This window comes from Anopheles nili, chromosome 3 (assembly GCF_943737925.1).
Source record: "Anopheles nili chromosome 3, idAnoNiliSN_F5_01, whole genome shotgun sequence".
Classification (NCBI taxonomy): domain Eukaryota; kingdom Metazoa; phylum Arthropoda; class Insecta; order Diptera; family Culicidae; genus Anopheles; species Anopheles nili.
This window is the reverse complement of record NC_071292.1, coordinates 73,236,846-73,254,296: the sequence shown is the minus strand read 5'-3', so window position 1 is coordinate 73,254,296 and position 17,451 is coordinate 73,236,846. Positions and strand designations below refer to the sequence as shown.

General features: G+C 45.8%; 1 protein-coding gene across 4 annotated transcripts in view; it reads right to left on the bottom strand.

The window, feature by feature from the left end:
• Positions 1 to 2,113: 2,113 nt before the first annotated feature.
• The window catches only part of LOC128727826 (uncharacterized), a 30,292-nt gene continuing 14,954 nt past the window's right edge, over positions 2,114 to 17,451 (bottom strand). For 2 of the 4 annotated variants that reach the window (XM_053821771.1, XM_053821772.1), the window contains 10 exons: positions 8,910 to 9,041; positions 8,509 to 8,832; positions 8,234 to 8,422; positions 8,030 to 8,167; positions 7,014 to 7,196; positions 6,820 to 6,951; positions 4,925 to 5,081; positions 4,693 to 4,859; positions 4,298 to 4,621; positions 2,114 to 4,208 (listed from right to left, as the gene is read on the bottom strand). In XM_053821771.1, the coding sequence (XP_053677746.1) occupies positions 3,838 to 4,208; positions 4,298 to 4,621; positions 4,693 to 4,859; positions 4,925 to 5,081; positions 6,820 to 6,951; positions 7,014 to 7,196; positions 8,030 to 8,167; positions 8,234 to 8,422; positions 8,509 to 8,832; positions 8,910 to 9,041 (2,117 nt within the window). In that variant the 3' untranslated portion in view covers positions 2,114 to 3,837. Of the gene's footprint in view, positions 4,209 to 4,297; positions 4,622 to 4,692; positions 4,860 to 4,924; positions 5,196 to 6,298; positions 6,353 to 6,819; positions 6,952 to 7,013; positions 7,197 to 8,029; positions 8,168 to 8,233; positions 8,423 to 8,508; positions 8,833 to 8,909; positions 9,042 to 9,385; positions 12,965 to 17,451 lie in introns of those variants that run through there. The other 2 variants (XM_053821770.1, XM_053821773.1) reach the window with 2 other exon arrangements.

Here is a 17,451-nt window from a genome sequence, read left to right as displayed (position 1 = left end):
TGTTTGGTGAGCGAGGAAAGCGAGGGAAGCGGGTTCGCATTCCTTCATTCATGGAGCGTTGCAAACTGACAAACTATCCATGTTAGCTACTCACGGCTTTGGTATGCTATCCTTGGACTACGTAAGCGTGGCCGAAAACGCCCTCGCCTTCATCGTTGTTTAATTTGTTGATGTGCATCCGCCGTTAAATGTGCGAATATACCGCTTATGAAACAGATATAAACATATACACATATTATATATTCATTTATACATATGAGCAACTTGTACATGGATAAAGCTGACTATTTTTACCATTTAATAGAACGTACCTGACAACAACAAAAAATAACAAAAAACAAAAAAAACATAAGAAAACAAAACTTTGAATGCGTTGTGTTGTGCGGAGTGATCTAATCGAGCTGAGTTTATGTTCATCCATGCGTATCATTATTGTCCCGTATGTGGCAGGGTTGGGAATTGTAGCAGAAGCGAAGACCCGACGGTATTGGAGGATGATTTTTGCGTCGGTCCAAGCGGTATTGATAGTGAGACGAGTTTTATAGGCGATATTCGAACGTTTGAACCCATATGAACGTAGCTGGAGAGATGGAAGCTCTTTCAGCTGTAAAAGAAGTGTCCTTCGTTCTAGGAATTTTGGAGGCTATGAGAGAAAGCGAAAAACAAAACATTCGTAGTTCTCTTCACGATCTGTTTTTGCGTACGCGTGTGCTTTGTACCTACGATAGCGGGAAAGGCTGCACGAAGGAGTTATCCTTTTGTCTTCGTTGGGTGTAGAGTATTTGTAGATGTTTGCATGTATATGTATGAGTGTGTTTGCACGCATAAATGCATGCACGGGAGATTGAGAACATGGAGATGAAAGTGATTTACAGAACGTACAAATTTTTCGTCCATAATGAGTGCAAACCATACAGAAATCACACATATATACACGTCTATGGCATGAACAAATATCTACAGTGAAGAAGAAATTAATAGGTGACGAAGTAAAGAAAGCGAAATAGAGACAAGGGATAAGAGAGCAGTAGAAACACGAAAATTACATATTCATCAAGTGAGAAGAATTGTGAACAGAGCTAAGTGCAAAATGGACACTACAATAGGTGGAATAGTGGTAGGTTTGAGTAAACCGAGGGGCACGGATTGGCGCTCTCGTTTACGACGAGTTTAGGTATGTGTGTTTGTGTGCGAGTGTGAGAACGTATATTTTTACTGTGCCCTTAAACCTTAAACTCACAAAAGTACTCGTTCTTTAGCATCTTGATGCTCACCCAGAAATTAGCTGTTTGAACGAACCTACACACTTGAGCGCGGGTTAATTACTACTTGTAACAAACTAACCACGACATATTTTTGGCCGTTCATTTAAAATACATATTTGGACGAATGGTTAGATAGCAGATAGGCAACGGTGGGGGAGTAAAAATTCGTACATCTACAAAATATACGATAATTGATTATAAGAACTGACCACTAACGAAAGTGGATTTGTATGGCGAACGTACACGAGACCATATTTTTGTACTAAAAAAGTAGGAAGAATTTGAAATTTGTCACGCGACGTAGATTTGACCGGCCAGGATAAAGGATGAAGCCAGAATCAAAATTGAAGTGCTAATTAACTGATTCATCAACTCACACACGTACACGTATATGGGCGTACTCATACTCTTCTTTGGGAGTTACATAAAGAGCAAGCTAATGAATGATGTGAAATCGGGTGTGACAAATCGGTCATAAAACCATTTTTTGCGCCTCAAGGCGACACTAGGAATCAGCATCCGCATGAATTTTGGTGGCCAACGCCGTTGACTTGACGTCAAAGATAATCCCTAAATGGGTGATTTAGACGAATCTAATTAAAACGTAGCGACTAACACCCCCAACAGGACAACCGCTCCCATGCATCGTGCAAGGGGTGATAACTATGTGTGTATTTATGTAGACATCGTGTGCTCCGGACAAGGGGGCGCACTGTGAGTCCATGATGAAAAACAAAACCGAAATAAATGCGTTGAATGGAGCGATAAAGAGGAGCAATGCGTTTGGTTTTTCTCGTGGAAGCAGAACGACGGAATTTCAAACGACACTAACACGGTGGTGGAAACGTTTCGCCTTGTTCAGTCGCTGCCAGCTGGAAGCTCGTTTTATTTACAGCATTTGCGTGAGGGATAATGTTCGTTTAACATTTACGTTACATTGTTGTTTGTATTGTTTGTTTCTTGTATGTATTGTTTTTTTTTGTTTTATTCGTCCTTCAACCTCATGGCTTGATTATATAGAACCTAGCTACGTTTACATAGTAGAATAGAACATCTTACAGCGGAGAATCGAGAAGGAAGTTCACGAAGTAAAAAAATGGGCACGCCACAACTAAGATCCTTGCTGCTATTGCTTTAAATCGTTCAAGAGCTCCTACCAACGGAGATTTCGTTGGTTGCTAGATGAGAATTGGAACGGACCGAGAGATGTAGAGAAGCAACAGCACGAGGGAGAAACGAAAGGGTAATGCATTTCTTCCGTGTCGCACTGGAAAATGAAAGGTGAGTAAAAAAAAGAGAAAAAGTTGCATTGACCCCACAAAAGTAGCCCCAACCAAAGTGGGAAAGGAAAAGCGAACAAAACAGCACACAACCTACAGGATCTAGCTTGTCAGAAGTGGTTGCACTATATCAAAAAAGACAAAACAAAATGGCATCTGTCGATCGTTCCGTCTCGTAGTCGGCATATTCGTTTCGTTGTCTTTTCGTTTTCTTCGCCCCTTATCGCTACCGTAATCGTGGTATTTCAGCAGGAGGGCAAGGTGGGAGTGAACGGGAGCCTTTTTGCTGGCAGCAAAAATGGCAGCACATCCCACCGGTTACGGGGGTTTGTCCAATCGAGACACGGGACACTCTGAAGCACGTCCGTTTGCGCGTGTTGCGGATATGTTGTTTTACTTCCTCCTCATCGGGAAGGAAGGTTTATTCTATTGGCTGTGTTCTAGGTAGCTCTACGCTAGCCTGATCGTTAGTTCACCGAGTGTTGGTTGCTTGAAAACAAAATTGAAAGAACGTAACATGACACTAACACGAGAAGAAAAATGCAAATGGAGATTTTCCAACCGGGACAGCCGTTTATCGTTTTCGTGTGTTTTAATGATAGTGTCTGTTTGGGAGGTTATCGTTTTTGCTTTCTATTTTTTACCTTTTTCTAAACTAAGCTTTGACTTGCCTCCTTTTTTATACATCTTAAATGGGGACCGACGTTTCGGCTTATTCTTCTGCTATTTTTTGCTAGTTCTCAGTTTTGAGCTCTGAGAGAAATATGTCGCAATGTTCGTTACTCGGGGGCACTCCATCATAGTCATTATTATCATCATCATCATCATCACAGCGGAAGGTGTGTATTTATCGAATTAGTTTATTTCTCTTCTTTAGCGGCCTAGATTCTCAACCTTCCTGTCGCTTACTTTTCAAAACAAAATTGAAATTTTACACGCGTCCGTTCAGTGACGGGGATACGCAATGCTTTAACAACGCAGTGGTAGGACAGTTTTTCGTAGACCGTGGAACAAGGGGTGGGGAGGAAAATTACAAACAAAAAAATAGTATGTCTCTCACTCTCTCATCATTTAACTTTTAATTATTTTTATCTTTCTCTATCTCTCTTTGACTCTTTTTCTCTATTCGCCTTTGATGCGGTTAATCTCCTTGCCCCACTCTTCAAAACAATCGGTAGAATGTGGATCTGTTTGCCTCGCCCTAGGACTGAGGCGCCTCAAACCCGCTCGGAAGGGTTAGTGCCCCACCCCGGGAAGGAGGGATGATTTTGCAAATTTTCCAGTCCCCAAATTTAGTTCTGTTTTGGATGGGGCACGGGTGCGGGTGGGGCAGGTTTGAAGCACTGTAGCAAAAATGCAGTATAGATGATGAAACCAAGTCCGAGCGCGATCAACGCGTACATGAAGATGTTCAGCTCCGGCTGGCGGAACCGGTTCTTGCGCAACCACTCGAGCACGTCCTGTTCGTCGTACATGTCGCCTCGGTAGATGCTGGGGAAGCGCTTCCGGAAGTAGACGATTGCGGGTAGCTTCGTGACACCCCACTTGCGCGCGTACCGTGGGTCACCCATCTTCACGAACGTGATGTCCAGGTTGTCCGTCTCGCTATCGATCAGCTCCAGCTTCTCTAGTACCGCCTCACTTTCTTCGTGATCCTCCTCAACTGTGCGAATGAAAACATGCTTACATTTTCTTTCTGTCTTTCTCTTTCTGCTAGACCCTCGCAGGGTTTTAAAACCTAGCGATACTCACAGAAATACACGGCTATGAACTCGTTCTCGTCAAGCAGCTTGTTCAGCATCTTCCGGTTGACCTCCTCGATCTCGTTCTTGATCTCGAACACGTCCTGCGACGTCAGCCAGTTCATGACGCGCTCGTGATCGTGCATGTCACCGTCGTACAGCATCGGGATCTGCTTGCGGTAGTACACCAGCGACGGTATCGTCGTAACGCCGTACTTGTGTGCCGCATCCAGACTGGCCACCTTCACGAAGTCGATTCCATAGAGGTCGACCTCACCGTCGATCAGTTCCAGCTCCTCAAGGATGTCGTCACACTCCGAGCAGTCCTCGTCATCTGTGAAACCCGAATCGATGATCAGCGTTATCAGTCACTCCTGGCCGAAAATTTGGGTCTATTTTACTTACAGTAGAACACGCACAGCAGTGGCGATTGCTCCATAAGACGATCCAACATACGCTCGTTAACTTCCTCGATCTCGTCCGCCAGCTCACGGTTATCATCGTCCACCAGCCACTCCAGCACGGACTGTTCGTTCTGCAGGTCACCCTCGTAGATAAGCGGGTTGCCATTGCTGCGTTAGACAACAGTTAAGTATAAGCTAGTCTTTGAGATGCGATTTACACGATCTAAACTTACCGGAAGTACACGAGAGCCGGGAATGTCTTGATGGAATAGCGTTTTGCCAGCTGGGGGTCCTGGATCTTCACCATGTGGATGCCAAACACGTCCAGCTCGTCGTCGATCACCTCGAGCCCCTCGAGGATCTGATCGCAGATGTTGCAATTGATCTTGTCTGTCGAATAGGAAGAAGAACACGGTAAGTTAACAACGATGCATTCACAAGAATGGCCAAGGAATCGGTGTGCTCCATCATGTGTGGATTCTGGGGGAGTGAAAGCGCCTCCCCCTGAAGGCAGACACAAACACAGGTTACAGCCACAGGATGGGTAGCGATAAAGAAAGAATTTGTGTGAGTGAAAGATAAGTGGATAGAAAGAGTGTGAGATAGAGAGAGAGAGAGAGAGACAGATACATGGTGATAGGTATAAAACAACGAGCGAAAGATGAAGAACTGTAAGGCTCAGTAAATGCTAGAGAAACGAGAGCGTAATGGAAGGGTTGACGCATATAATACAAGGCGCAAGGTTACAGTATATTTGATCAGCACTTTGACAAAGGAAAACACAAAACAAGAGGCAATTTTAAATAGAAAACCAAGAAAAAAAGTAATTAAAACACCCAGGAGTAAGGCTCGCAAGGATAATGGTACGGAGCTACAAAAATGACGACGAAACGAGGAACAGAACACATACTGCCGAAGGAGTTCATTCGCTGGCGCCAATCAACGAGCATTCCTACAATCGGAAGGGATCACTCGGCAAGGAATCTCGTTGGCGGAAGCAGGTTTGCGGACATTACATCACCGGAGGACTCAGAGCGACAGAAGCTAGCAACCGATGGATTCTTTGGTTTTGTCATTCACAAACACACTGCCGATATTTACAGCATCCTCGTGGGAGTTTTAGGGATGTCGGAAATGAGACAATCGGTGAAGTTGCCGGTGACAAATGGGCGGTTTAGGGGCAGCAATCGCAAGGAAGATCGCGCGAATACGTATGTACAGCAGGCATTCGTGAGCAGGAAGTGACGCACATGTATTGCACCCATGTAGTGCCTTACGGCTTGGCGGCTTTGGGCGGGAAAAAAAAACAACACAACACACGGGAACCGTGCACGGGTGTTTATGCTTGTTGCAGGTGCCCATGCACGGTCAGCATGATACGGAATCGCACGAAAAGAAGTACATAGAAAGGTAAGGTAGAACAGCAGGAGAAACACGGTCGGAAAAATGAGGCTTTGTTAACGGCAAACCACGGCTGGCGTGGGTCCGTGAGACGCTGGGAAACAGAACAGTAAATTACGAACAGATAGCGATAGACGCGGCACAACAGAGTAACGCCACTTATGCAATACCTGAAATTCCTTCCCGTGCAAACTCCTTTCGCTTGCGTATGTTTTCCGCGGAACAAAAACTTCGGCAGTACGAGGGTGATTTGGTTTTGTCTTTCGTGAGGTGTGCATTTTTGTTGGTTGGTTTGTGTGGCATGGTTTTGTTTGATAAACGTTCAAAAAAGGAAAGTATGGTCGCAAAGGACGCGTGGTAAGCGCGAACAAGCGCAACGCAAGATAAGAAACGGCCGAGAGTGTGCAAGAAGAAGGGGAATTCGTTTGGTGCACGGGTTTTCGTGGATCGGTCATTGGTGTGCAGTGAAAAAAGAAAAGAAAATAACAGAAAAAAAGAAACCATATTAGGAACTAGTCGCTAGTGGATGCTCCATCCGCGAAGCGAGGGGAGCGAAGGAAGAACAACGGCGGAACAGCGGTTATTTCTTGGGTGAGGATGGCAAGAAAAAAGAATCTTCTTAGTTCGACATAAACAAGACCGATCGTGGAACACTGGAAGGTTTGGAGAGCAAGTGGATCTGCGATCTGCGAAAAATGAACACTACATCAAGATCCGAGTAACTTACAGAAGTACACGGCCAAGTACTGCGTTTCGTCCACCATCGATTCCAGCATGACGCGCGTGATCAGCTCAATGCGATCCTCGGTCTTTTGCGTGATCAACCACTGCAGAACCTCTTCTTCTTCATCCAACGAACCTAGAAAGAAGGAAGTAGTGAGATTAAGCCAGATAAAGAAGATGGGCCGGCAAATGGGCTACCTTCGAACACATTTGGGACGTTGTCCTCGAAGTACACCAGCACCGGGTATTCGGAGATGCCGTACTGTTCCGCGATCGAGAGATCATCCGTTTTGACGAACATGATACCATGGCGATCACAGTCGTCATCGATGTTTTCCAGCGATTCCAGCACTCCCGAGCACTGGTCGCAGTCGTCCGTGTCTTTCGGGGGCAGGCAACAGGAAAAAAGAAATCTTCTATTAGTTCGTGCTAAACGGAAGGATACAGAACTAAGGCCAGGAAAAAGTGATCATTTCATTAGTCGGTGCAGAATTTAGTGGTTTGGATGGGTGACGCTACTTCTCATGAGACATGGAGCACGTGCCATTGCTCACGTTCTTGGAGGCGTGGTTCGTCCAAACCTCTCCAAGGGAATGCGCTGTGAATGGGGTAAGAAGCGACAATCGAAACATGCAACATTGAACAGCAATGAACGGGTGCGTTTGTGAGGAATCTTGGGACCAATGTCCGGACCGGGCAGGTTGGGGGCAGATACTGGTGCTATACCCTCAGCGGAAGCCTGCGCTGGCGGTGCTGGTGTCGAGGATACTGCCGGAATGGCACCACCATCGGCGTCTTCAGCTGCTGCATCGTCCACGACCTCAGCGGATGTGGCCGCATCCAGCAGGCCTTTTCGTTCCTTCGCCTTACGCTGCTTTTTGGCAGCCTTCGTGAAGCAAGCCTCACAAGTCGTTTTGTTCCCTGGACATGCGTGATCGCAACCGCACGAGTGTGAGCGAAGTAGATGCGGCGCATCGTGGTGCGTGTGAAATGTTTTGAGAGAGGTTGTTGGTGTGTAATTGATTGATTAATATACATAGTGCGGTTGCACGTGCATGGTGCATCGGATACAGACAGTACATATCCAGAAGTATGCAAACGAACCCCAAACCATATTAATACAATATACAGAGTGTACTGTCAGTTACATCGACAAACGATAAGCTGGAACATAGACCTTGCTTTTAGGTCCAGAGTCACTATCGGATACTTACAGAAGTATACAGCCAGGGCGTTGGAATCTTCGATCAGACTCAGCAATTTCGGTCCGTCCAAGTCCTCGATGATGTCACCGCCGGGGTTCTTCTGCGTCATTAACCAGTTCAGGATTTCATCTTCATCATTGAGATCACCTACACAAGAACGTATCGCCTAAGTAGCCATTGCTTAGCGATCCACTGCAACCAAGCGCAACTTACCTGCGTAGATGACAGGCTCCTTGGATGACAGCTTGAAGAAGACGATACCGGGTAGCGCGTACACACCGAGCTCTTTGGCCATCTGCTTGTCGTCGATCTTGACGAAGTTGATACCGGCACCGTCGGCTTCGTCGTCGATGTGCTCGATTTCGGCCAAGACTCGCGGGCACTGCTTGCAGTCGTCGCTATCTGCATCGCAAAACAACACAACAACGGTAAGTACGCACGTATGTTCTATTTGCTTGGCTTCCATGTACATGTCCGAGGGTACTTACAGAAGAACACGGCCAAATAGTCGGACGCCTGGCGGATCTTGTGGAACATCTTTCGGTTTACCTTCTCAATGTGGTCGGTCATTTCCATGTTGTGGGGATCGGTGAGCCAATCGAGCAGCTCCTCCTCGTCGTCGATGTCACCGTCGTAGTTGATCGATTTGCCCTTGCGGAAGTAGGTAACGCCGGGTGGGTTACGGAAGCCGAACTTCTTCGCCATCAACCGATCGCTGCTCTTGACCAACACGATACCGTAGTCGGCCGCCTCGTCGTCGATCAGCTCGATGTGGCGCAGAATCTTCGGCGTATCAGGATCGTCTTCCACATCTGGTAGAGAAGCGTAGTAACCAATAACGAGGGTTTATTCTACGAACGTTGGAACAGTAGACAAAGGAAATACTCACAGAAAACTACCCCAAGGAAGTCTTTGGAGTCGATGAGGCTGAAAAGTTCGTCTCGTTCCACCTCCTGGATGCTCTCATCCGTCTTCTGTCCGTGCATCCAATCCAGGACGTCGTATTCGTTGAGCAGATCACCTGCAAATCAATCCCAACCCCGTACCATGTCCAATAACGAGGGCATTAAGAAAAGAAAAAAGGCGATGGTTCAGTAAATTTTCCGTTAGTTTTCGTTTTGCAACGAATCGAAGCAATATTGTGCAGTTTCTCGCCATAGTGTAGCTGCACCAGCGAGATTAGCTTTCGTACAAATACTTACATCCTGCAGTGAGCTAATATGAACTACAAAGTCATCGTGATACGGACGTGTAATTAAGACCCCACCCGCTTTATCCCTGACTGTTATCCCTCCCAAAACCGCACTCACATCAGACCGAACAGTGAAAGGATATTTTAAACGGAAAGCGGAGGATCACACACTGTAAGACGCAACGAATACGTGGTTGTTTTTATGGTAATTTGTTTAAGTTTCTTTGTTTCCATTTTCAGTAAAAGTTAAAGATAAAAAGGCATTTTAACAATAAGGATGGTTTCTCGTTGCGTTGACTCTTAGATATTTCTTGCGTCTCCTTCTTTTTTGAGGTTTTTTTTCTATATTACTTGCTTGACATTTGTTCTTCTAGCGTTTTTTGTTGTCTGCGTTTGATTACCTACACAAATCTCGCCTATGCCTTAAGGGGGGAGTGATTGTTCGCTTGCAGTTCATTTGTTACTAATTCCCCCCACCCCGCATTTAAATCTTCTTTGTCGCATGTTTTCATGTCTATTTGTTCCGCTTTCATTTCGATCACTCATACTAGTGGTGGGTCTAGTTATAAGAAATAGTTCTAGCCTAGTTCTTTGAATACGTTTGACGTGCATCTTTGTCTTGTCCGTTTGAGTGCCACCTTTGGGATTTACGTTCCCCATTCTAACACCACGTTACGCTGCTGCTACTTATCGCTCACGAGTGTATAAAAGTGCCTTTTCTCATCGACCTGAGGGTCGATCTTCTTTGAAAGTTTGACAACATTCCAGTTATGTCTCCGGTTTGTGATGTTCCGGTGTTCGTGTAGCTTGTAAGCTTTCACTCGAATCTCGCTCTAACCACAGAAATCACAGATCGAATCGTACCAAACCTTGGTGCGATGGAGTGACGGCGAGTCGAGCTGTACTCGTGAGGTTTTCGTTTTCGTGAACGTTTCTGTATGCTTCTTGCATCGCTCCGATTTGCCCATCCAGAAAAGGTGGCGATTCTTGTTCGATTGATTGCGGCAGTTTTGCTAGCGTTTTGGTTAGTGGTTTTGCATATGCTATAGAGAGCTATAGGACACCGATCACAGCCTTACTGGCTGCAGCTCAGCCCAGGGCAGACTCGGGTAAAGTAAAGATAAGTTACGCCACACGATCGTTTACAAAAAATCAGAAAAGAAGAGAGAAAATAAAAACATTCATCCAAAAATCGCGTGCGAAAAATGGCGACGCATGAAGCAGCGATTGCTTTCACCATCAAAATTGCAGTAGTCTAAGATAGGTGCATCATAACACAGTTTCAGTGCGAGTTGCGAGTGCAGCATTGCTGGCGGGTTTGATACCGCGCGGTGCGTTGTTCCTGACTATCCTATAATTGTGTATGTGTGCTTGTGCGTGTGATTTGGTGATGTCGGGTCGTGCAAGAGATGTGCAAAATGAATGATCTATCACCGAGAGGCGCGTTTTGTCAAGAGCGGAGCAATCAAACAAGTAAAAATAACGGAAAGGAAAGGAAAAACTTTCTAACCGTAGTGAAAATTCTAAGCCTAATAGACCTAAACAGCCCCCTTACGTGCTAGTCAGAGCGCTTCAGTAGTGCACACAGGGTAACGCACCTCTCGTTTCGGTCAGATCACACCGTGCAGTACCGTGCGTGGCCCTTTTTTTTATTCGCTCCCCGTTTCTCCCGCTCGTGCCGAATTGGATTCTGACGTGCCAAGTCGTTGTTACAATAATAACAGGTAAGTAAAGTTACATACTCTATCAACAAACGTTGCAGTCTATGTCGAGCGAAAGTTGCGAAAACTGTAAACTAAACTGAAACAGCAATAACTTTAATGAGGAAAGCAAAATATTACGTTCACAACTGTATATGGATCAACACGGCTTTAAAATAGTAGTGAAAAATAGTAGTAATAGCAGCAGTAGTGCTAGTAGTAGCCGCAGCAGACCTGCCGTGTTTCGCATTCTGCGATTTCCTAGTTTTCGTGCGAGGTTTCACTGTCAAAGTGCTGTTTGCAAAATCAGGAAGAAATGTTAATCATTTTGTAGCAATAATAAGTGCAATTTTTGCAGCTCACTATGATTAGTCTGTTTGCTTTGAGATGCCATTTTTGTTTGTTTCTTTGTTTCTTTGTTACGGTTCAGTTTCTTATACAAGCGTGCAGCTAGGTGCGGTAGCTACCTTATCCGCAAACTTCTAATGCTAAGCGCGATATGGAGCTTTCTGGAGTGATCGCCTTTATGTTTTATACTCCGTTATTTTTTGTTTTGTTTTCATTTTATACAAAATATTTCTACGCCATCGTTCTTTGAACGTATTACCTTTACCAACGTTGGTACGAGGCTATTTCGACATCCTTGTTTTTGCTATGTTGCCTCTTTGTTTGGTTCTGTAAATGAACATCCTTCTTTCCATCTGCTACATCTTCGTTTGTTCGTATCATTGACACTATTTCTCTCTCTCTCTCTCTCTCTCTCTCTCTCATTCTCTCTTGCCATTATTTACAACAAATTAAATATTTCTCACCTCCTTGCGTTGACTATCGTTACACAGCTCGATAACAAGTTTTGGGTTTTATAACATCTCCTTTTCCATTTTTTTCAAAATTACGTCATACATGGTCTAGGCTGTCAAATCGGTTCTATCGGTTCTAACCTGGCCCCACGTGCCCCTAGTGAAAAACCGTCTCTTTCCTGTTGCGAAGGGGGAGTGAAGGACCTCTGGGAGGTGGTTGAGACGTTTGCAGGCGATTGTTCGGTCGCGCCTAGGCTGTTTGCAGAGATAGAGAGACACATTTATGGAGAATGTATTAACAACACGATCGAACTGCACGTGCAAATAGGGCGAGCAAATAAATGGTAAACAAAATGGCGCATGCATCGATAAAGACAAACCCCCAATCGGACCGGAGGTTCTGAGTTTTTTTTCCTTTTTGCTGTTCACGTAACAGGATATGCTTGCGTTAGGAAAGAGACGGCTTGGCGCACTGACGTTTGGGCCAGGGAACGGTCAATGAGTCGCTTCCGGTGTGTTGTTTGCTAAGCGAAACAAGCCCGGAGCTCGATAGAACGAATTTTGACAGCGCGTTTGGAGGTTTGGCTCATGTGCTTTCGCAGGATCTTTCCGCTAACGAGATGGCGGAGAGTTGAAGTGAAGGACTAACTGGGACTGAAGTACTTTGTGGACCGACGAACGAGGGCAAACGTTGGTACGATGTAGTGGACTGTTACGCTCGCTGGACATCGGCGGGCTATCGTCGTCGGACCAAAATAGGACTAGGGTTTAGGGATTTGATTTGGTTTCGTTTCTGAATACATTTCGCCACCATCACGCTCTTCTACACCATCGGGCAGGTGTTGGGAGCCTTACCACCAGCCGAGCTTGCCAAACAGTCCATCATCGTCATCGTCACCATCGTCGTCTTTGGAGTCCTTTTTACCTTTGCCCGACTTTGAGACGCTCTTCGGTTTAGCTGCCTTCTTTACGTCGAGCTGCTGGCGCTCCTGGGCGGCCTTCTTTTCCTTGGCGGCGGCCGCCGTGGCATCGGCTACATCTGACAGCTTCTTCTGCCGGAAGGCGAACTGGCTCTCTGCCTCGTCGCTGTCTCGGCGGCTGATCTTCTGCGCGGCCATCTGCGTTACGCGGGTATTCTTCTCGGCCTTCGCCGGGCAACACCGGAACGAGTCGTCCTCCTTGGCGTTGGATTTCTTGTCTCGCTTTGTCACACGACCGGCGTGTCCCAGTCCAACGTAGAAACATTCGTCATCTGTGTGTATACAAAAAACATTTTGTCAGATTTAGTGATTCCTAATTGCATTTTCTTGGTTTTTAAAGGGGGGTTTGTATTTTTTTTGTTTTCAAACTGTCGATGGTTTGTTTACGACCTTAAATTGCGTTTATTTTTTTTTTGTTCTTGGCAGACAAGGCGGGCGAGGCTGGGGAGGGTTTAGCTCGATTACAAACAAAAAAAGTAAAAGGTCAAACAAGGATTACATTCATCACATTCGCAGCAGGAGCACGGGTGGTTATTTGGGTCATTCTGTGCGTGATTTTACGGTACATTGAGTTTCAAAAGTTTTCGATTTTGCGCGCTAAGTCAACTTCACGTGCTGCCAACTCGCGGTCACTCAACACGGCCACAGCGGCAAGTAAAAAGGCCAGCCAAATTAACGCCACAACATGGGAGGTGAATGCAAAACACGAGTATGAGTTGAAAATCAACACGGAACAGGCCATACAAGGATACACTATTTCTCATTTCTCTAGTGTCACTCTGGACGATCAAAAGTCAGCATTCAGGTTGATAAAACTCGGGCATTCTGATATGCGTCTATCGATCCGACAGATCACGAGGTAATTTAAATTAAAAAAAATATTAAAAGAGACATCCTGGAGCAAGTGAAGTGGCTGTTTCGTCAAAGAACTAAAATGGAATTTGATCTTCTTCGAATTATCACCAGCGTTGGTGCAACCGATGCGTACAGTTCATGGTGAGATGAAGTTCTCTCAGGGGATAATTTTTTTTAATTTCTGTAATTACACATTTTTACTCCAACGATCGAGCGTCATGGAAGAGTAGTTAGGTTTGATAGGATAACAGAAATCAACTACGAGACGAGAGACATTTTAAGAAAAGAGAAATTTTGCTGCTTATATAGACCCGAAACCGACAATAAGAAACGCGCGTGAGGTTTTGATGAGCTATTGCTATTGATACGATAAGGTGTCGCCATTTTTTCCGATTATCTTTCCGTTTCCTAGGCCTGGGAGGGGGCCTCGGAAGCAGCTAATTTATATGAATTAACTGACAAAATGTTTTTTGTAAACAAAACCAAATCACTACAAACAAACATTTCTACATATTTTTTGGAGTGGACGCGGTGTGTTTGCAAGTTTGGTAATTCGTTTTTCGGCCCTGTATATTATCCGTTGTAGCTTGTGTTGCTGGTGCCGTCTTCTGTTGGCTTAGTCCGACGCGTTATTGTACTTTTTATACATTTTTATCCATAAGTTGCTAGTTTTCGTTGCAGGCTTTTCGTTGATGATCTTCTTGTAGGGGACTTAAATACAAATAAAACTAAAACTAAAAGATACCCTGCCGAGCAGGTGCTACGCCAACGAGAGCAGAAGTTCGTAAGAGTTGTAGCAACATCGCAACCATATAGAGTGCCGTTTTCATCCCCAACCGATTGCTACAGATAAGCAGACAAGATTATTTTGCGATGCGGTGTCACATTATTGTTCTTGCGGTGCATGTTTAGTGAGCTTCAGTTTATGTTCGGGGACGTGCGATTTTTTGAATTGAGCATTATGTGCGGGAGATTTGCTGCATTCGTCCCCACCGATCAACGCGAATCGAGTAACGCAGTAGCGTCAGCATCCCAAAATAATCTCCTCTGCTTCGTACGATCGGACTATCCGCCGTTGGGTGATAGTAGGCACTCCCTAAAATAGATAGTGAGAATGCATTATACACCTAGCACGGACCGGGGAATGTATGTTTGCGCAATTTATGGTATTGTTTTTACAATTACTCTACCACTAATGATAGTAGCTCTAACTAGCTTACAGTCTGCAATGTGTGCCCGCGAATTCCTCACGCTGTTCGGTCAGACATTGTTGGGTATTGTACATACGTGAAACTACAACGGAAATAAGTACCAGCTATGCTAGAAACAAACGCTACATGAAGGAACAAGTAGAAGGCGAAAGATAAAAGAATAGACATAAACTGCCAGAGGAGACGAAGAACCTAAATGGATAAACATTGTGTCAGCTAAAATCATAGGCAAACAATCAATTTCTTTGTATATCCTCAAATTTTGGGAAAAATGTGAAAAGAGATAAAAATGAACCATAGCCATAGAGACAACGGAGAGATGATGTCAATTGCGGTGTGAGTAAAAGCGAGAAAAGGTGATGTAAGGAAACCAAAAATCCACACATTCTAGAGTTCGAGGGACTATCCGAGGTCCTTTGACGAATTGTGCTATAGACAAAAAGCGATCTCGAGTAAGATTGCTGTGATTGAAGAACTTGATGAGAAGGCGAGCAAAGAAAAGTGAAAATAGCATTCCAAACGGTAAGGGAACGAACGCTTGGGTAATGATTGTGGTATATAATTTAATAAGATTCAGTCTATTTGTTTTTGCTGTTGATTTTGTACAAGATCAATGATACTTCCGAAGGAGGACAATACCGGCAGTACAGTAGTTCAGATCAGACAGGAAAACGGGGAAGATAGGCTGACCCGGGGTTCACGGATCCCAAATGTACACTAGACTACCGAAGGACACGCGTTCCTACTCTACCAACGATCCACGATCCAACCACTAGCAGCGAAAGTAAAGAACTGCGATAGTACAGGAGCGAAGTAAGTACGATTGTTAATGGTGCAGTTTGATTGAGGTTATGTGCAGACGGTTCCCGTTCGGCAGAGTTGGAGTCGGTTGGTGCTCCGGTTGCGCGAAAACCAAAATCATACATCCACAACCCACCCACGGAGGCGTGTTAGCGTTACTACGTAATGTACAACGATCATTCAGGCACATCAACGATTACAGAACACTAGTAATTACAGACAGAGATAGGGAAAGATCGAACCAGCCATGTGAGGTTTGCCTACAGTGACGCACTACCGAGTGGAAGAAGAAAATGCACGAACAGACATACTACTGGACATTGGGTGGTTAGAGAGGCTAGCGCTACAACTGAGCAAAACGGCGCCTGTGGCGTGGCAATTTACGAACGCAGCACCACAACGTCTGGGATATTAGCGGTCAACTACCTTCGTCATCATCATCATCATCATCATCGACCGCACGGGTAGTCTGTTTAGCAACGTTGGACACTTTGGACGGTGGGGCGGGTGACTTGCTGGAGCTCGTGGCTTTGCCGGTCTTACTGGGTGGGGAGTTGGGCTTGGAGGAAGTCTTGTCCTTGGATCCATCCTTGGAGGCTGGTTTGCCGGAAGACGGCGGCTTCGGAGCCTCAACCGCGTCAAGCTTCGGGATGGGCTTGAGTTTCTTGCCACCGGATCGTTTTTTGTCGATACGATCCTCACGATCGAGATCCTCCACGCCGTCGGTGTAACGCTTGCGGAGTTTCGGTTTCGGTAGCTTGTTATCTGGAATGAATGTTTCGGGATAGGAGCATGGTAAAAGGCAGAGGATGGGGTGGGGTTTTAGGTAAACGATACAAGGTAAATGGAGCTGCTCAGATCGGAACATCCCTACACACGCCTACTGTCGATATGCTTCTAACAAATCGAGGGAAAGACAACGAAGAACGACGACGAATGATACACGGTACAACGACGAAGACGACAACGACTGGACAACAGTGTGGACTAGCTACATCGAATCTGATACACTGACTACATTGAATTTAGTATACACCAATGAGTAGTTTCCAAATCTCCAAGGAACCGGCTGAGGTATTCCTCACAATTAACGCCAATACACGCACAAGCGTTCGTTCGTTCGTGCGCTCCGAGAGGTGGTTAGGAGTGGCATGAAGGCTAGAGAAGTAGCTCAACAGGGCCGCGAAGTGGCCCTGTTGCTCGAAAAAGTGCAATGATACGTGTCGAGTGGCCAACGAAAGAGAGTTATCGCTCGGTTCGACATTCCCACCGGAACACGCCGAACCTGCATGCGAACGAGTGCTCACTAGGGCTGCACTACATCTAACACCGATCTGTGGCTAAATGCTAATTGCGGCACTACGCTGTAAGTGTGGCCAACTCAGGAGCTACCAATGACCAATCTAGGAAACAATAAGAAAGGCTACAGTCACCAGGCAGTACTAGTAACGGAGAGCGCTAATTGGTACAGGATGGAGACATGTTGGGTTGTACATCTAGAGGAGTAGCGGTACCACCGGGCGACCATGTGGCGACTACGCATCAAAGAGCGCTACGGAGCATACAGCGACAACACCGAAACACTGTGCAGACATCCTACGGCACGATGCGAAAAGTGCGAGCCCATCAAACGTCAAGGGAGTCAATTGTCATGCAGCTCCTGTACTGCTGCTGCTGCTGCTGCGGCTACAGCCAGGCCCGTTACCTAGCGCTGTGGACAACGAACCAAAAACGCCTGGTGTCGTCATGGCGGACGATGGTGGTGGACGCAGGATCGAACGCTCGGGAACTCCGGCCCGGGCGCGAGCTTCTGCTAGAAGCAACGCCTGACGAGCTTCCTCCTCCGGATCGGAAAACACAACCGGGACGCGTTCTCTCGTCAAACCGTACTT